The sequence below is a fragment of the Pristiophorus japonicus genome, chromosome 32 (assembly GCF_044704955.1).
Source record: "Pristiophorus japonicus isolate sPriJap1 chromosome 32, sPriJap1.hap1, whole genome shotgun sequence".
Lineage (NCBI taxonomy): Eukaryota > Metazoa > Chordata > Chondrichthyes > Pristiophoridae > Pristiophorus > Pristiophorus japonicus.
The window spans coordinates 6962538-6982908 of record NC_092008.1 but is presented as its reverse complement, the minus strand read 5'-3'; the positions used below and the strand labels follow the sequence as shown (position 1 = coordinate 6982908).

At 48.7% G+C, this 20371-nt stretch overlaps 1 protein-coding gene across 1 annotated transcript; it reads left to right on the top strand.

The window, feature by feature from the left end:
* Positions 1-1577: 1577 nt before the first annotated feature.
* LOC139240547 (probable G-protein coupled receptor 139) lies at positions 1578-2459 on the top strand. Its single transcript, XM_070869092.1, has one exon. The coding sequence runs from the start codon at positions 1578-1580 to the stop codon at positions 2457-2459; it is 882 nt and encodes a 293-aa protein (XP_070725193.1).
* Positions 2460-20371: the final 17912 nt, after the last annotated feature.

Sequence of the window (20371 nt, the reverse complement as noted above, 5' to 3'; positions counted from 1 at the left end):
TGCGTGCCATCCTCAAAACAGGGTTGGTCGTCGTACAAGACCATTTATTGTCTAGATTATTTGAAACCATTTGGAGGATCGGTGAGTTCAATGTCATCTAAAATGTTATTTAATAACGTGTTATTTTCACGGGATGTCAAATGTTAGATTTAAATGCATGTGGAAGCATTGTTCTGATTTATCAGTTGCTTTCACGCCAGATTAATATGTTAAATATTTTTCCCTTCCTAACCTCAAACAACAGCTCCTTTTTGTGCCCTGATACCGCGTAGGAATACCCTAAGCATTCGAGTCGGAGGGAATCACAGCCCAATTTTCACACAATATCCAAACTCGCTTTGCTCCCGTATTTTGTTCATGCTCTTCCAGGGTCTACCTCAAGGGTGAATGACTCACTGTCCCCTGGTTACTGACTGAATCTCCCCGGTCACTGACTCACTCTGCCCTGGTAACTGACTCACTCTCCCCCGGTCACTGACTCACTCTCCCCCAGTCACTGACTCATTCTCCCCGGTCACTGACTCACTCTCCCTGGTGACTGACTCACTCTCCCCAGGTCACTGACTCACTCTCCACTGGTTACTGATGTATTTTCCCTGGTTACTGATGTATTTTCCCTGGTTACTGATTCACTCTCCCCTGGTTACTGACTCACTCTCCCTGGTTACTGACTCACTCACCCCGGTCACTGACTCACTCTCCCCTGGTTACTGACTCACTCTCCCCCAGTCACTGACTCACTCTCCCCCGGTCACTGACTCAATCTCCCCCAGTCACTGACTCACTCTCCCCCGGTCACTGACTCACTCTCCCCTGGTTATTGACTCACTTTCCCTGGTTACTGACTCACTCTCCCCTAGTTACTGACTCACTTTCCTTGGTTACTGATTCACTCTCCCATGGTTACTGACTCACTCTCCCTGGTTACTGACTCACTCTCCCCTGGTCACTGACTCACTCTCCCTGGTTACTGACTCACTCTCCCTGGTTACTGATTCACTCACCACTGGTCACTGATTCACTCTCCCCGTTCACTGAATTACTCTCCCCTGGTCACTGACTCACTCACCCCGGTCACTGACTCACCCTCCCTGGTCACTGACTCACTCTCCCCCAGTTACTGACTCACTCTCCCCGTCACTGACTAACGCTCGCCCGGTCACTGATTCATTCCCAAATTTCCCAAACTAACTCCTGATTGGGTGCAGACTGGGAATACAATCCCAGAAGGTCGATGGTTCCAGGGTTCCTGCAGCAGCAGGCAATGAATCAACAAACCTGGAGATGAGGGCTAATACCACTTCAATATTAATCCTCTGATTAGATGGCACATTACTCTTGCAAAATTAAATCCCATTCCCCGGTTCAGTCTACCATTCATTGCAGATTAGTGAGGTGTACAATGCATTGTACACCCTGTCTCCATCTGAAAGTCCTTTCTCAGGAACATTATTAAATTCCATCACTCTAACAAATGTAGAAATTTTACCCCAACCCCATCAACCCGATGAATTCACTTTCAACCTGCTGTGTTAATTTCCTGTTGATTTCCATTCCTCACAGCTAATTTAGTGACGATGGTGATCCTGTCTCGTGGAATGTGCGGTCTCTCCAAATGCGTCACACGCTACTTGGTGGCCATGGCAGCGGCAGATCTGCTGGTCGTTATCACCGACCTGATATTGAGGCAGATTCCAATTGCTCATCATCTGTATTTTGTGCAGCGAATCCCCCTGTGTAATATCCACGCCGTCCTGCTTTATGCAGCCACAGACCGTTCTGTCTGGTTCACCGTCACTTTCACATTTGATCGATTCGTGGCAATTTGTTGCCAGAAGCTGAAAACTAAATATTGCACTGAGAAAACCGCGGCTATGGTTCTTGTAACAGTGACTTTGCTAAGTTTTTTAAAGAGCATTTTCTGGTACTTTATGTATGTACCTTGGTACACGTTGAGCAATACACACTGGTTCTGTTACGTAAGTGCTCTTGTCATGGTTTCAGATTTGTGGGCAACACTCGAGCTTCTTCATTATATTCTAAACCCGTGCATCCCATTTGTTCTGATCCTGCTACTCAATGCTTTAACTATCAGACACATTTTAGTGGCCAGCAGAGCTCGCAGGAGACTCCGGGATCACAGCAGCGAGGGGATTCCCAGTGACATAGAGATGGAGAGACGCATGAAATCCATCATTTTACTGCTCGTTATCTCGTGGAATTTCATAATGTTATGGGCTGTGTTTTTGTTCTTTTCTATTTGGAACCGGATTTTGCATTTAGGTTATGATATTATACATGTATCTTACTACATAAAAGAAATAGGATTCATGCTCCAGCTCCTGAGTTGCTGCACAAACACTTATATTTATGCTATGACACAGAGTAAGTTCAGAGAGCAGTTGAAGAATGTGGTAAAATGTCCGTTTTTCTTCATTGTTAAAATCATTAAAAGATGAGTAGACGTTCCAGCAGTACAACTGAATTCTAGTTCATGTTCTCAACGACCCGATCTACATGATGCAGCGAAAGATGTGAAGAACGAGAAGTCCATAGCGGGTATCCATGATTTCTCATGCAGAAAGCAAAGTAAATTCAATATAGATGGTATCGCGGCAGATTTGTTTAAGGAAACATGGCTTGATGTGGGGACGTCGTGGTTTAATGCAATCACATATTATATAGACGTATTTTGCACTGGTTGGCATTATAGTATCAAATTACGAGGACATAATTAACCTAATAAAATATACAGCTCACCGGATCATTTCAGTTCTTTCGATCTAGATGACATGAACAGTCAAAACGATAAGCTAAGGATACCCGCTGAAACATTTCATAGACTAACATAGCACATAACATATAATTCGCCCCATCACGCATTCACCAGCTCAATGAAAGAGCTATACAATTAATCCCAGTCAGTTGCTTTTCCCACATAGTTAGTGTTACATCGGGTTCCTCCAGCCTTCCAGTCAGGTCATTCACGATAATAATTCGTTTTGTTAAAAAACTTCACATTTCCCCACTAGATTTCTTGTCAGTTATCTTAAATCCGTGTGCTCTGGTTTCTGACCCTCCATCCAATGGAAACAATTTCCGTCTATCTAGTCCAGCAAAACCTTTCATGGTTCAATCTCACAAACCTTTTGCACCTGTGAAGTAACACGTCTCCATCTTCCTACAGCTCCTTTGAAATTGCACCACTTAATGTACTTTGCTCCTGCTGACTTTGACCACTAATATGCTTCAGTACACAATTATCTGCATTAAATTTCAACAGCGAAGCTTCCGCCCATTTCACTGGCCTGCCTATATCGCCCTGATGTCTGATAGTTTCCTCTCTATTTGCTACATTCGTAAATTTGTGATATTTGCAAACTTTGACATAATGCACTGTGTACTGAAGTCCAGGACATTAATATGTATCATAAAGGAGAAGTGGTCCCAACACCGCCACCTGTCGGACACTACCGGATACATCTCTCCAGTCTGAATAATAACGTTCCCGACAACACTCTGCTTTCCGTCTCTCAGCCAATTTCGTAGCTATGCAACCAATGTCCCTTAAATACAATAGGCTTCAATTTTGCCAGCAAATCTACTATGCGGCACTTCATCAAATGTCTTTTGAAAGTTCCTCAAAGAAATTAATCAAGTTAATCAAGCACGATTTGCCACTGGCCACTTAGAATAACATGAGCAGTTAAGACCACAAGCTTACATAAGAACATAAGAAGATAAGAGCATAAGAAATAAGAGCAGGAGTAGGCCATACAGCACTTCGAGCCTGCTCACCATTCAATATGATCATGGCTGCATTGATCATGGACTCAGCTCCACTACCCCACCCGCTCCCCGTAACCCCTTATTCCCTTATCGTATAAGAAACTGTCTATATCTGTTTTAAATGTATTCAACATCAGATGAGTCCCTTGCATGTGAATAAATTTGGGTACCACTCTCATGGACATGGCAAGTAAATGTTGTATCAATTATTTAAGAATGAAAGTGTATTAATCAGACATCTCAGTCCTCAAGTTTGAGTTAAGTGGGAGTATAATTGGCTATCCCATAGATTCAACATAATTGGCGACCGTGTCAACACTACGACTAATAAAGACTTTTAATGTCTGATTTGGTGACAGGACTGCCCAACTCTAGTCAAATAGACGTGTATAGTGCAGATTCGGCAATATGGAGATTCTGGGCGAATATAGTGATGCACGTTTGATGTAATATGGTGGCCTAACAATGCGGGTTAGTAATCGCACCGGAAATACAGATCCATGAGTGAGTTAGCCCAGATCCGGAGGACGGGGAGTACCAAGGTTCCAGTATTACAAGGGATGTTTTTCATGGTTGTGGTTCTATCCAACTCCCATAAGCATCTGAGAAAGGAGTGTGACAGATTGGAGGCAGTAAATGGGTGAACATTTGAGTAAGAGTGATCATCGTATCATAAGCTTTAAATTAATACCAGAGAAGAGCAAGGTACAATCTAAAGTAGAAATTCTGGTTTGGATCGCGGCAATCTTCAGTGCGATGAGAGGGGATCTATCGGGGTAAAGTGGATCCAAAGAGTAGCAGGAAAATCTGGAACAGAACATCACGAGGAGACGTTTCAGGTACAGACTAGGGACATTCCAACAAGAGGCAAAGAAAATGGAACCAAGAGCAGGGCTCCTTGGATGATGCGATAATATGATTAAACAAAAAAAGCGAGTGTATGATGCAAGTCAGGAGAATTCGTCAAGTGAGAACCGGGCCAAATACAAGAAGTTGAGGGGGAAAAGTAAAGAGGAAAATAAAACTGTCAAAGAGATAATATGAGAATAGAATGGCAGTTGACATAAAAGGGAAGCCAAAAGTCTTCTACCGACATTTAAATAGTAATAGGATAATAAGAAGCGGTTTGTGGCCGATTATGGATAAAGAAGGTGATATTTGCTGAGAGGCGCATGTGATGGTGAGAATACTTAATGAGTACTTTGTGTTACTATTTGCAAAGGATGAAGATGCTGACAAAATATTGGTAGAAGCGGAGATGGTGGAGCTAATTGAGTGGTAGGATGTACTGGAAAGTCTGAATAAACTGAGAGTACATACGTCTTCTGTCCAGATGTCAGGCATTTCAGCTTGCTAAGAGAAGTGTCGTGGAGATCGTGGAAGGGCTTGACATGATCTTTCATTTTGCCCTAGATGCAGTGGAGGTGCCAGATGATTGGAAATTGGCAAATGTGACAAGGGTGTCTGGACAATCCTCGCAGCAACGCGGCGGTCAGTGTAACATCAGTGGTGCATCTGATTTTAGAAACCATAATCAAGTAAAAAATAAACAGGCACTTGGAGAGACTGAAACTACTTAAGGAGAGCAAGCACTGATTTTAAAAGGCAGATCGTGTTTGCCTAATCTAATTGCATTTTTTGATTCAGAACCATAGAAGCTGGATGAGGGACCGCAGTGGATGTTTTCTATATAGACCCTAAGAAAGTATGGACAAATGCTGGTTAACAACATTGAGGCTGATGTAATAGGAGGGCCAGTGTCAGCTTGGAGAAGAAATTGGCTTAAGGACAAAAAACAGCGAGTCATGGTCAATTGTTGCTTTACAGACTGCAGGATGGTAAACTGTGCTCTTTCCCAAGGGTCAGTGCTAGGACCACTGCTTTTCTGTTGTAGATACATTACTTAGATATTACAATAGACTAAAACTACAGAATTTGCCGAAGATACCGAACTTGGAGGTGTGGCAAACAGTGAAGATGATACCAGTCGACTTCTACAGGACAAAGCTAGGCTCACAGAATGCCCAGACAAGAAAAATTTGGAAGTTAATACATAGAAGTGTGAGGTGATACATTGTGGCACAGTTGTAAATAGTTTACAGCTACAGAGGCACCAATGTGTTCATTGGATCAATCTTTGATGGTGGCAGGATATATTGAGTAGTTTGCCAAGCAAATGAGAACTTGGGCTTCATAAAGAAAGGTATTTTGTACAAACGCAAGGAAGTTACGTTGAACCTTTATAAAGCTCTGGTTAGGCTACAACTCGAGTATGGCATTCCGTTCTGGTCACCACATATTAGTAAAGACGTGAAAATTTGCTTGAAATATTGCAGAGGAGATTTACCAGAACGGTTCTGGGTATGAGGGATTTTAGCTATAGGATTAGGTTGGAGATGCTGGGGTTCTTCTCTTTGGAGTAAATGACTTTGAGGGGAGAATGGATAGAGGTGTGCGAGATTATGATGGCATCGAATAAGGTAGACAGAGACAGCTGTTCCGATTCGCTGATGGTAAAATGACGAGGGGATGCTGATTCAAGCTGGAGATACAGAGGGGAGGGGATGAAGAACTCTTTTACACAGCGAATGGCAATGACTTGGGATTCATTGCCGATGAGGATGGTAGAAGCGGAAACGATAGATGATTTTAAAATGAAGTTGTTTAGGCACATGATGAAAATAAACTTGCAGGACTACGGGGCTAGCGCGGCTGAATGGAACTCGACAGAAGTTTGGAGCATCTGGCATTCTCTGCATTATTGCATTATTTATTAAGGATGTCATCCACACTATTCTGCGAACCCCTGTATCCCCGATTCCCTCCTTGCATTTTATCCACCGTAAAGTGTGGCACCTGTTAATGCCCACCCTGCACACCTCTTCCACAATCTCCAACACCAACTCCATCGGCAACAACATGCTGTGGCGCAGAGGGACCTGGGGGTCCTTGTGCATGAATCCCAAAAGGTTAGTTTGCAGGTGCAGCAGGTAATCAGGAAGGCAAATGGAATGTTGGCCTTCATTGCGAAAGGGATGGAGTACAAAAGCAGGGAGGTGTTGCTGCAACTGTATAAGGTATTGGTAAGTCCGCACCTGGCCTACTGCGTGCAGTTTTGGTCACCTTACTTAAGGAAGAATATACTAGCTTTGGAAGGGGTAGAAAGACGGTTCACTAGGCTGATTCGAGAAATGAGGGGGTTACCTTATGATGATAGATTGAGTAGACTGGGTCTTTACTCCTTGCAATTCAGAAGGATGAGGGGTGATCTTATAGAAACATTTAAAATCATGAAAAAGATAGACAAGATAGAGGCAGATAGGTTTTTTCCATTGGTGGGGGAGACTAGAACTAGGGGGCACAGCCTCAAAATACGGAGGAGCCAATTTAAAACCGAGTTGAGAAAGAATTTCTTCTCTCAGAGGGTTGTGAATCTGTGGAATTCTCTGCCCAAGGAAGCAGTTGAGGCTGGCTCATTAAATGTTTTCAAGTCAAAGATAGATAGATTTTTAAGCAATAACGGAATTAAGGGTTACGGGGAGAGGGCGGGTAAGTGGAGCTGAGTCCACGACCAGATCAGCCATGATCTTATTGAATGGCGGAGCAGACTCGAGGGGCTAGATGGCCTACTCCTGTTCCTAATTCTTATGTTCTTATGTTCTAATTAGACAACTGCAACACTCATGGTTTTTTTTGGGATATTTAGACAATGGAGTTTCAAGGCTCCAGCTGATTAGGAGTTTTGAAGAGTATGTCCCCGCAGCTGGACTACAACACGATTTGGAAAGGGGTGTTGGTGAATTTTAAATGTCCAGAGTGGATTGAAATGGATTTCAAATTGGTTCATAACCGGATTTTTACCATGATTGCTGTATGTAAGATTGGGCGAGTGGAGGTGGCAACTTGCCCAGTGTGTGGGACACGGGATGTGACTGTCCCATTTACTGCTGATATATCCTCAGTTATGTGATTCTGATACTATGTTCGACAGTTGTGTGAGATTTCTTTGCTGGGTGGGGTATGAAGAATGGAAATGGGAATCCCATGTATTAAATTTTGAGATGTAGAGTGCAGGAGGGTCTACCCGAGTCTAGCAATGTGGCGATAAATCTAATGTTCAGTTTGGCTAGCTTTGTGATTGTGCAAAGCAGGATGTCTTTTTTGATAAGGGGAGGAGAATAACCCAAAAAGAGTATTTTAAATATATGATAAAACATCATTAGAAGACTCTGTGGATGTTCTGTTCCGAAAGGAATTTTAAGTAATACATAACGATCAGCTTTAAATGTACAATAGATTGGTAAATGTCATCGGAGATACAGTAAACTTCAGGTTTTGTCGTTAATAAGTGGTGGCGGAATGACTGTGCGGCAAGACAGAATGGATTTGGATGATACAAAGTGATGATGAAGATTTGTAAATTAATTTAATGTAGAATGAATTCAAATTGAACAAAATAAGCCGATAGACTACTGATCCATTGTTCACCACGCGTGGTTTTGAGACATATCTGCATCGTTGCTGTGTTGAACATATTATGAGGCTTTCCAGACTGAGGGGAGTTCACTAACTTTTTATTGTCTGTGGGCAACTTATAAACTGTAAAGTTTGGAAGGAAATTCAAACGGAACAGAACAAGGAAACATAATTTTAATAAAATATCTGCAATATTTGGTTCATCGAGCTAAAAGGTTAAACCTGCGTCCCCCTCTCCACAGATGGTCATAGAAACATAGAAAATAGGTGCAGGAGAAGGCCATTCGGCCCTTCGAGCCTGCACCACCATTCAATATGATCATGGCTGATCATGCAACTTCAGTACACCTTTCCTGCTTTCTCTCCATATCCCCTGATCCCTTTAGCCGTAAGGGCCATATTTAATTCCCTTATGAATATATCCAACCAACTAGCATCAACAACTTTCTGCGGTAGAGAATTCCAAAGGTTAACCACTCTCTGAGTGAAGAAGTTTCTCCTCATCTCAGTCATAAATGGCTCACCCCTTATTCGTAGACTATGACCCCTGGACCTCCAGAGTGTTTCCAGAATGTTCTAAATAATTCCATTCTCAGCTTCTGTGGTATTTTGCTTTGTGTTTTATGAAGTTGCTCCTTGTGCAACGAAAAGCGCAGAAAATGAAGTGACAATTGAAAAGAAAGTGGCCTTGACAGTGTGAATCTTGGTATTGAGAAATAGAACTGTTGACCCCTGGTCCGGATATCCGGGTTCAATTCCCGGCCAATGCACTGTTGCAAGTCTCATTAAATTATTTCAGCAATCAGATTAAATTTAAGAAGTGACGCAAACCGCTGAGCAAAGAAAGACAATGTTAAGACTGTATCAAACGTTCCATCGATTTGATTTCCAGAGAATAAAATAAGTGAAGGAAGGTAACTCAATCCCCTCACATCCGTGGCACAAACCTCAGGGAAACTGCGCGGAGCTTCCACAAGGAGAGAAAGGGTGGGTCCGAGCGAGAAAGGAGACGGATTGGGTGGCAGAATTCGGTTAAAGGTGGGTTGAGCCTGAAGCTGCGGTATAATTTTAAGTTGTGATGTGGGTTTGAAGCGTGTTTGAGTGTCAGAGACTTCCAGAGGGCAGGACAAAATGACTGAGTGAGGAGCCGGCGAGGTGGAAGCGCAGGGAATGGGGCAGGAATCCGGGACCTCACACATTTAGGTCAGTAAAAGCCCAAAGCGAGAACCAGACCCTGAGACCCAGGAGCAACGCGTAACTGTACCGCACAGATAACAGAGCTGAAACAGATACAATCACAGTGTGTGAATATTTAAGGTCAGTTGCTTGACCAAAAACACAGCAGCCCCGTGCACTAATGGATTATAATTTCATTGATGGTATTCTCAGCTTCGATTCCCTGCCACGGTTGTTCTACACACTGGGAATAAAATATCCAACAGTGAAATGAATCGTCGGTTGATTGATCATGAAATTCAATGAATACCAAATCTCGCTAGTTGTCATTACCCACAAGTGACGCTATCATTCCAAAGAATGCTCTTTGTTAAAATATATAAGTTCCATCCTTTTTGTGCATTTGCTCCACCGTGCAAACTACCGCCACACCTCCAACCTCCTTTTTCTCTCCAAAGCCCTTGAAAGTGTTGTCGGCTCCCAAATCCCAGCCCATCTTTCCTGGAACTCAAAGGTGAAATCCGGCCAATCTGGTTTGCGCCCCTGCCATAGTCCCGAAAACACTCTTGCAACAGTGACACGTCACGTCCTATGTGACTGTGACAAAGGTGAACTGTCCCGCGCCGTCCTTCTCAACTTATCTGCTGGAGTTGCTGTGTTGAACACTCCATCCTCCTCCAACGCATCTCCACCGCCGTCCAACTGGATGTGACTGCAATCCCCTCGTTTGATTTTCATCTAACGTGTAGTTGCCACTGAATCACCTGCAATAGCTTTTCATCCCGCTCTGGCACTATTAACTCTCCCAAGGAGCAATCTTTGGCCACCTCCTCTATTCATCAACCTGCTGCACTCTGGCGACATCATCAGGAAACAGAGCGTCAGATTCCACATGTACAATGGTGACACCCAGATTTACATCACCACCAGTGCTCTCCACCCTCCACTGTCTGCAAATGATTAGATATCCCACATCCAGTGCTGGATGAGCTAACATTTTTTTCCAACTATATATTGTGAATATTGAAGCCATTGTTTTCACTCCATACAACAAGCTCTGTTTCCTAGCCATCCAGTCCAGTTCTCTACCTGCCAACTTTTTGAGGCTGAAACAGACGGTTAGCAACTTTGGTGTCACATTTGACCCCAAGATGAGCCTCCCACTGCACATTCACTCTATCACCAAGATCACCTATTTCCACTTCCATCTGACTGCACCGCTGCCTCCGCTCAGCTGCTGCTGACACGCTCAACCATACATTTATTACCTCTAGACTTGACTATTCCAATGTAATGCTGGCCAGCTGCCCACGTTCTATCCTCCTTAAATTTGAGATCATCCAAATCTCTGCCACCCGTGTCCTAACTAGAACCAAGTCGCGATCATCCATCCACTCTGTGCTTGCTGACCAATATTAACTCGTTGTTAAGCAATGTCTCTATTTTAAAATTCAAATAAATGGATCAAAATCTCCCCCGTGGCCTCGCCCCTTCCTATCTCCATAATCCCCTCCAGCCCCACAACCCCGCAAGATATTTGCGTTTCTCTAATTTTGGCCCATTTAATCGCTCCACCATTGGTGTATTATTTGTTGCTGAAATTCACAGACACTATAAACAACATATATTCAACACACACCCGCTGCGAATAGGATCTGGGAGCTCCTGCTTACCTGACAAGTACTTTAAACAATTAATCCATTGAGCCAATTCAAAATCAAATCTCACAGCCTCTCACAAATGTCTATCAGCTACACGCCACACTCTGTTGGAGATTTTGACCGTCGGTTACAATTGTGTATTTGCCTTTGAATCCTCATGCTGCATTTATCGTCCAAACTGGGGCTAGGCACATTTTATATCGTTCATTTGTCCTATTCGTAGTGACGTGGACGCTGAAGGACACACTTGCTCAATGAAGCAAGAAAATATATATTATAAAAATGGAGAAGGCACTGTGGGTAGGGGGCATTGTAGATAGGGGCACTACCGTTGATGGCAATTGCAGGTAAGGGGCGCTGCAGTTAGGGTGCGCTGCAGCTAAGAGGCGCTGCATGTAGGGGGCGCTGCAGATGGGAGGCCGCAGCGGGTAGGGGGCACTGCAAGTGGGGGGGGGCTGTGGGTAGGGAGCACTGCAGGTAAGTGGCGCTGCAGGTTCTGACACTGCAGGTAGGGGGCACTGTGGGTTGGGGCGCTGCGGGATGGGGTCGCTGCAGGTCGGGGCGCTGCAGATAGAAGCACTGCGGGTTGGTGGCACTGCAGGTAGGGGCGCTGCGGGTAAGGGGCACTGTTGGTTGGGGCGCTACGGGATGAGGGCGGTGCAGGTTGGGGCGTTTCAGATAGGGGCGCTGCGGGTTGGTGGCACTGCAGGTAGGGGCGTTTCGGGTAAGGGGCACTGCAGGTAGGGGCGCTGCGGGTAAGGGGCACTGTTGGTTGGGGCGCAATGGGATGAGGGCGCTGCAGGTCAGGGCGTTGCAGATAGGGGCGCTGCGGGTTGGCGGCACTGCAGGTAGGGGCGCTGCGGGTTGGCGGCACTGCAGGTAGGGGCGCTGTGTGTGAGTGGCACTGCGGGTACGGAGCGCTGTGTGTCGTGTCGCTGCCGGTAGATGGCGCTGTGGCTCGAGAGCACTGCATTTGGAGGGCTCTGTGGTTATGGGGCTCTGTGGGTGAGGGGAGCAGCAGGTAGGGGCACTGCAGGTACGAGGCATCATGTTCATGGGGCCCAGTGTGTAGTGGCCGATGTGGGTAGAGGCACTGCCGTTAGGGTGTGCGCAGCGTAGGGGGCACTGCAGATAGAGGGCGTTGCGGGAAGGGGACCTGCAGATAGGGGGCGCTGAGAGTAGGGGGCGCAGAGGTAGGGTGCTCTGTGGGTCGGTGGTGCTGCAGGTTGGGGAAGCTGCTGTTCTGGGGCGCTGCGGGTAGGGGGCACTGCAGACAGGGGCGCTGCAGGTGGAGGTGCTGTGGGCAGAGGGCTCTGCAGGTGGGGTGCTGCAGGTAGGGAGCACTGCAGGTAGATGGCGCTGTTTGTGGGGACGCTGTGGATAGCGAGTGCTGCAGGTAGGGGGCACTGCAGTTAGGGGGTGCAGCAGGTAGGGGCTGCTGCAGGTAGGGGGCATTGCAGGGAGGGGCCGCTGCAGGTAGAGGGCGCTGCGGGTAGGGGGTGTTGAAATTAGGGGCGGCTGCAGGTAGGGGATGCTGCGGGTCGGTGCCGCTGCAGGTAGATGGCACTGAAGGCAGGGAGCGCTGCATGTGGAAGGCGCTCTGGTTCGCGGGCTTTGTGGGTCGAGGGCATTGCGGGTAGTGACGCTGCGGGTAGCGGATACTATGGTTAGGGGGCATTGTGGGTAGGGAGCGCTGCATGTAGGCTCACTGCCGGTAGGGGGAGCTGAGGGTAGGGGGTGCTGCAGGTCGGGAGTGTTGCAGGAATGGGGCACTGCAGGTAGGGTGTGTTGCAGGGAGGGGGTGCTGCAGCTAGGGGCGCTGCAGGTAGGGGGCACTGTGTGTGGGTGCATTCTGGATAGCGGGCGCTGTAGGTCGCGGGATCTGCAGGAGGGGACACTGTAGGTAGGGGACGCTACAGGGCTCTGCAATTCGGGGCCGCTGTGAATGGGGGTGCTGCAGTTAAGAGGGCACTACAGGTAGGAGGTGCTGCAGGTAGAGGGCGCTGTGGGTGGCGGGGCGCCGTGGGTACTTAGCTACACAGAGCAAGTTGGGCCCAGGCTTCATTCCCGGCCCGTGGTACGTTAATTCACCTCATGAGGTGTGCTACCGAGACAATACAACACAGGAAATGTCCAGGCTTCATCGCTGACCTGCGCTGAGTCAGCAGATAGCGCACGGTGTGGCAGTGAGCCCCACACAGAGCAGTTTGAGCCCATGATCATTCCACGGCACGTGTTGTGTTAGCTGACCTTACTTGGTGTGGTAGAAAACCAAAATCTACAGGTAACGTCCAGGTTTCATCTCTGCTATATGCTGACCTCGCTGATCTCACCTATTGCCTGGGCATGAGCTGGAGCAACTGTCAGACTCTCAGTAGAATGTCCAGGCTCTGTGCAGCAGCTGTCTGGGTTTGTGTTGTAGATCGCTGGGTTGTGCAAGATTTATTTGTGTGAGAGTTGGAGCTGTATAGGTCAGTATGTTATATCTAAGTCAGTGCAGTTTGGCTTTAAGTTTGTGTTGGAGCAGCCAAAGTCTATGAAGAAGCTGAAAGTTCATCTACCTGAAAAGTTCACTCTGTTTCTCTCGACCAAGGTGTTGCCTGATACACTTGAGTATATACACATTTTCCATTTTTTGTTCAGCTTTCCTGCATCTGCTTCATTTTGCTTTTGTTTCTCCGAATAAGCTGCCTGGAAAAGTACAGAAGATTTCTGCCTCTGTGTAAATGCTAGCTGGGTCTGTGCAAATGCTGCCCGGGGCTGTGTGGTAGCTGGCTGGCTAGATCTAATAGCTGCCCGGGTCTGTGTCGGAGCTGTCTGGGTCGATGTCGGAGCGCACTGTCTGTGTATAGCAGCTATCTGTGTTGCAGCTCGCGGTGTCAGGGCTGGAGCAGACTGCGTTGGTTCAAGAGTTGCCTGCGACAATGCAGCAGATGATCCTGTCTGCGGAGGAGCGCCTGTTTTGCTGTGGAATGTCTCGGTCTCTGCTGGAGCTCACTGGGTCAGTGTGGGAGCTGCCTGGATCTGGGTTCAAGCTTTGAATTCAGTGTCGTTGCTGTCGTGGTCTGTGAAATGAGCTGTCCGGGTCTCCCAAAGAAGCTATCTAAGAACATGTAGGAACTGTCCGGTCCTTTCTGTAAACTATCTGTGCTAGGGTAGGAACTGTCTATATCAGTGTGGGGACTACTTGGGGAGGCTTATATGCTCCCTGGGTCACGGTAGGAGCTGTCTAGGTCAAACCTGTGCCTTATGGATCTGTGTAGCAGCTGCCTGTGTCTGTGAAATGAACTGCTTCCATCCATGTCGTGGGCTGTCTGTGGCTCTGTGGGGCTGCATTGAACTGTGTAGGAGTCGTCTCGCGCTGGTTATGGGATGTTTGGTTCAGTGTAGGTGATGCTGGGTCTGTGTAGTTGATGTCTTGGTTTGTGCAGAAGAAGTCTGGGACCATGTTGGAGCATTTGGGGCCCGCAGAGGAGTGTCTGGGTCTGTGTAGTAGTTCTCTGGGTCTGTGTAGGAACAGTACCTGCTGGCATAGGAGTCGCCTGGCTCTGTACAGGAGCGTCCTGGATCTGTTTAGAAGCAGTAGGAGCCTGCGTAGGAACAGTCCCTTTTGGAGCTTTCTCGCTGTGCGTAAGAGCAGCCTGAGTCAGGGTAAGCTCATTCTGGGTCTGTTTGGCACAGTATGGGTCAGTGTAGGCACAGTTTTGGTCTGTGTCGGCACAGTTTGGCTCTGTGTAGGCAGATTCTGGGTCTGCTTGGCACAGTATGGGTCTGTTTGGCATAGTCGGGGTCTGTGTAGGCACAGTCTGGGTCTCTGTAGGAACTGTCTGGGTCTGTGTAGGCACAGTCTGGTTCTGTTTCGGCACAGTCTGGGTCAGTGTAGGCACAGTCTAGGTCTGTGTAGGCACAGTTTGGGTCAGTGTAGGCACAGTCTGGGTTTGTGTAGGCACAGTCTGGGTCTGTGTAGGAACTGTCTGTGTCTGTGTAGGCACAGTCTGGGTCTGTGTAGGCATAGTCTGGCTCTGTGTCGGAACTGTCTGGGTCTGTGTAGGCACCGTCTGAGTCTGTGTAGGCACAGTCTGGGTCTGTGTAGACACAGTCGGATTCTGTGTAGGTACAGCCTGGGTCTGTGTAGGCACAGTCTAGGTCTGTGTAGGCACAGTCTGGGTCAGTGTAGACACAGTCTGGGTCTGTGTAGGAACTGCCTGGATCTGTGTAGGCACAGTCTGGGGCTGTGTAGCACAGTCTGGGTCCGTGGAGGCACAGTCTGGGTCAGTGTAGGCACAGTCTGGGTCTGTGTAGGAAGAGTCTGTGTAGGCACAGTCTGGTGCTGTGTAGCACAGTCTGGATCTTTGTAGGCACAGTCTGGGTCTGGTAGGCACAGTTTGGGTCAGTGTAGTCACAGTTTGGTCTGTGAAGGAAGAGCCTGTGCAGGCACATTCTGGGGCTGTGTAGCACAGTCTGGATCTGTGTAGGCACAGTCTGGATCTGTGTAGGCACAGTCTGGTTCAGTGTAGACACAGTCTGGGTCTGAGTAGGAACTGCCTGGGTCTGTGTAGGCACAGTCTGGGGCTGTGTAGCACAGTCTGGATCTGTGTAGGCACAGTCTGGGTCTGCGTAGGCACAGTCTGGGTCAGTGTAGTCACAGTTTGGTCTGTGAAGGAAGAGTCTGAGTCTGTATAGGCACAGCCTGGGTCAGTGTAGTCACAGTTTGGTCTGTGAAGGAAGAGTCTGAGTCTGTATAGGCACAGCCTGGGTCTGTGTAGGCACAGTCTGTGTCTGTGTAGGAACTGTCTGTGTCTGTGTAGGCACAGTCTGGGGCTGTGTAGCACAGTCTGGATTTGTGTAGGCACAGTCTGTGTCTGTGTAGGCATAGTCTCGGTCAGTGCAGGCACAGTCTGGGTCTGTGTAGCGCAGTATGGGTCTGTATAGGCACAGTCTGGGTCTGTGTAGTCAGAGTCTGAGTCCATGTAGGCGGAGTCTGGGTCTGTGCAGGCACAGTCTGGGTCTGTGTAGGCATGGTCTGGGTCTGTGTAGGCACAGTCTGGGTCTGTGTAGACGCAGTCTGCGACTGTATAGACACAGTCTGGGTCTGTGTAGGCACGGTCTAGGTCTGTATAGGCACGGTCTAGGGCTGTGTAGGCACAGTCTGGGTCTGTATAGGCACGGTCTAGGTCTGTATAGGCACAGTCCGGGTCTGTGTAGGCACGGTCTAGGTCTGTGTAGACACAGTCTGGGTCTGTATAGACACAGTCTGGGTCTGTGTAGACACAGTCGGAGTCTGTGTAGGCACAGTCTGGGTCTGTGTACGCATAGTCTCAGTCAGTGCAGGCACAGTCTGGGTCTGTGTAGGACGATTCTGTGTAGGCACATTCTGAGGCTGTGTAGCACAGTCTGGATCTGTATAGACACAGTCTGGGTCAGTATAGCGCATTCTGGGTCTGTCTAGGTACAGTCTGGGTCTGTGTACGCAGAGTCTGAGTCCATGTAGGCGGAGTCTGGGTCTGTACAGGCACAGTCTGGGTCAGTGTAGGCATGGTCTGGGTCTGTGTAGGCACAGTCTGGGTCTGTATAGACAGATTCTGTGTAGACACGGTCTAGGTCTGTGTAGACACGGTCTAGATCTGTGTAGGCACGGTCTAGGTCTGTGTAGGCACAGTCTGGGTCTGTATAGGCACAGTCTAGGTCTGTGTAGGCACAGTCCGGGTCTGTGTAGGCATGGTCTAGGTCTGTATAGGCACAGTCTAGTTCTGTATAGACACAGTCTGGGTCTCTGTAGACACAGTCGGAGTCTGTGTAGGCATAGCCTGGGTCTGTGTAGGCACAGTCTTGGTCTGTGTAGGCATAGTCTGGGTCACTGTAGACACAGTCTGGGTCTGTGTAGGAACTGTCTGGGTCTGTGTAGGCACAGTCTGGGGCTGTGTAGCACAGTCTGGATCTGTGTAGGCACAGTCTGGGTCTCTGTAGTCACAGTCTGGGTTAGTGTAGGCACAGTCTGGGTCTGTGTAGGAAGAGTCTGTGTAGGCACAGTCTCGGGCTGTGTTGCACAGTCTGGATCTGTGTAGGCACAGTCTGGGTCTGTGTAGGCACAATCTGGGTCAGTGTAGGCACAGTCTGGGTCTGTGTAGGAAGAGTCTGTGTAGGCACATTCTGGGGCTGCGTAGCACAGTCTGGATCTGTGTAGGCACAGTCTGGGTCAGTACAGCGCAGTCTGGGTCTGTGCAGGCACAGTCTGGGTCTGTGTAGGCAGAGTCTGAGTCCATGTAGGCTGAGTCTGGTTCTATGCAGGCACAGTCTGGGCCTGTGTAGGCATGGTTTGGGTCTGTGTAGGCACAGTCTGGGTCTGTGTAGACACAGTCTGAGTCTGTATAGGCACATCCTGGGTCTGTGTAGGCACAGTCTGGGTCTGTATAGGCAGAGTCTAGGTCTGTATAGGCACAGTCTGGGTCTGTGTAGGCACGGTCTAGGTCTGCGTAGGCACAGTCTGGGTCTGTATAGACGCAGTCTGGGTCTGTGTAGACACAGTCGGAGACTGTGTAGACACAGTCTGGGTCTGTATAGGCACAGTCTGGGTCAGTGTAGTCACAGTCTGGGTCTGTGTAGGAAGAGTCTGTGCAGGCACATTCTGGGGCTGTGTAGCACAGTCTGGATCTGTGTAGGCACAGTCTGGGTCAGTATAGCGCAGTTTGGGTCTGTGTAGGCACAGTCTGGGTCTGTGTAGGCACAGTCTGGGTCTGTGTAAACACAGTCGGAGTCTGTGTAGGCACAGCCTGGGTCTGTGTAGGCACAGTCTAGGTCTGTGTAGGCACAGCCTGGGTCAGTGTAGACACAGTCTGGGTCTGTGTAGAAACTGTCTGGGTCTGTGTAGGCACAGTCTGGAGCTGTGTAGCACAGTCTGGATCTGTGCAGGCACAGTCTGGGTCTGTGTAGGCACAGTCTGTGTCAGTGTAGGCACAGTCTGGGTCTGTGTAGGAAGAATCTGTGTAGGCACAGTCTGGGGATGTGTAGCACATGTCTGGATCTGTGTAGGCACAGTCTGGGTCTGTGTAGGCACAGTCTGGGTCAGTGTCGGCACAGTCTGGGTCAGTGTAGGAAGAGTCTATGTAGGCACATTCTGGGACTGCGTAGCACAGTCTGGATCTGTGTAGGCACAGTCTGGGTCAGTACAGCGCAGTCTGGGTCTGTGCAGGCACAGTCTGGGTCTGTGTAGGCAGAGTCTGAGTCCATGTAGACGGAGTCTGGGTCTATGCAGGCACAGTCCGGGTCTGTGTAGGCATGGTCTGGGTCTGTGTAGGCACAGTCTGGGTCTGTGTAGGCACAGTCTGAGTCTGTATAGGCACATCCTGTGTCTGTGTAGGCACAGTCTGGGTCTGTATAGGCAGAGTCTAGGTCTGTATAGGCACAGTCTGGGTCTGTGTAGGCACGGTCTAGGTCTGTGTAGGCACAGTCTGTGTCTGTATAGACAGAGTCTGGGTCTGTGTAGACACAGTCGGAGTCTGTGTAGGCACAGTCTGGGTCTGTATAGGCACAGTCTGGGTCAGTTTAGTCACAGTCTGGGTCTGTGTAGGAAGAGTCTGCGCAGGCACATTCTGGGGCTGTGTAGCACAGTCTGGATCTGTGTACGCACAGTCTGGGTCAGTATAGCGCAGTTTGGGTCTGTGTAGGCACAGTCTGGGTCTGTGTAGGCTGAGTCTGAGTCCATGTAGGGGGAGTCTTGGTCTGTGCAGGCACAGTCTGGATCTGAGTAGGCATGGTCTGTGTCTGTGTAGGCACAGTCTGGGTCTGTGTAAACACAGTCTGAGTCTGTATAGGCACAGCCTGGGTCTGCGAAGGCACAGTCTGGGTCTGTATAGACACAGTTTGAGTCTGTGTAGGCACGGTCTAGGTCTGTGTAGGCACGGTGTAGGTCTGTGTAGGCACAGTCTGGGTCTGTATAGGCACAGTCTAGGTCTGTATATGCACAGTCTGGGTCTGTGTAGGCATGGTCTCGGTCTGTGTAGGCACAGTCTGGTTCTGTATAGACACAGTCTGGGTCTGTGTGGACACAGTCGGAGTCTGTGTAGGTACAGCCTGGGTCTGTGTAGGAACTGCCTGGGTCTGTGTAGGCACAGTCTGGGGCTGTGTAGCACAGTCTGGATCTGTGTAGGCACAGTCTGGGTCTGTGTATGCACAGTCTGGGTCAGTGTAGTCACAGTCTGTGTCTGTGTAGGAAGAGTCTGTGCAGGCACATTCTGGAGCTGTGTAGCACAGTCTGGATCTGAGTAGGCGCAGTCTGGGTCGGTATAGGCTGAGTCTGAGTCCATGTAGGCGGAGTCTGGGTTTGTTCAGGCACAGTCTGGGTCTGTGTAGGCATGGTCTGGGTTTGTGTAGGCACAGTCTGGATCTGTGTAGACACAGTCTGAGTCTGTATAGGCACAGCCTGGGTCTGTTTAGGCACAGTCTAGGTCTGTACAGACACAGTCTGGGTCTATGTAGGCACGGTCTAGGTCTGTGTAGGCACGATCTAGGTCTGTGTAGGCACAGTCTGGGTCTGTATAGGCACAGTCTAGGCCTGTATAGGCACAGTCTGGGTCTTTGTAGGCATGGTCTAGGTCTGTGTAGGCACAGTCTGGTTCTGTATAGACACAGTCTGAGTCTATATAGGCACAGCCTGGGTCTGTGTAGGCACAGTCTGGGACTGTATAGACACAGTCTGGGTCTGTGTAGGCACGGTCTAGGTCTGTGTAGGCACGGTCTAGGTCTGTGCAGGCACAGTCTGGGTCTGTATAGGCACAGTCTAGGTCTGTATAGGCACAGTCGGATTCTGTGTAGGCACAGCCTGGGTCTGTGTAGGCACAGTCTAGGTCTGTGTAGGCACAGTCTGGGTCAGTGTAGACACAGTCTGGGTCTGTGCAGGAACTGTCTGGGTCTGTTTAGGTACAGTCTGGAGCTGTGTAGCACAGTCTGGGTCTGTGTAGGCACACTCTGCGTCTGTGTAGAAGCAACCTGAGTCTGTATAGGCACAGACTGGGTCTGTGTAGGCACAGTCTGGGTCTGTGTAGGAACTGTCTGTGTCTATGTAGGCACAGTCTGGGGCTGTGTAGCACAGTCTGGATCTGTGTAGGCACAGTCTGTGTCTGTGTAGGCATAGTCTCGGTCAGTGCAGGCACAGTCTGGGTCTGTGTAGGAAGATTCTGTGTAGGCACATTCTGAGGCTGTGTAGCACAGTCTGGATCTGTGTAGGCACAGTCTGGGTCAGTATAGCACAGTATGGATCTATGTAGGCACAG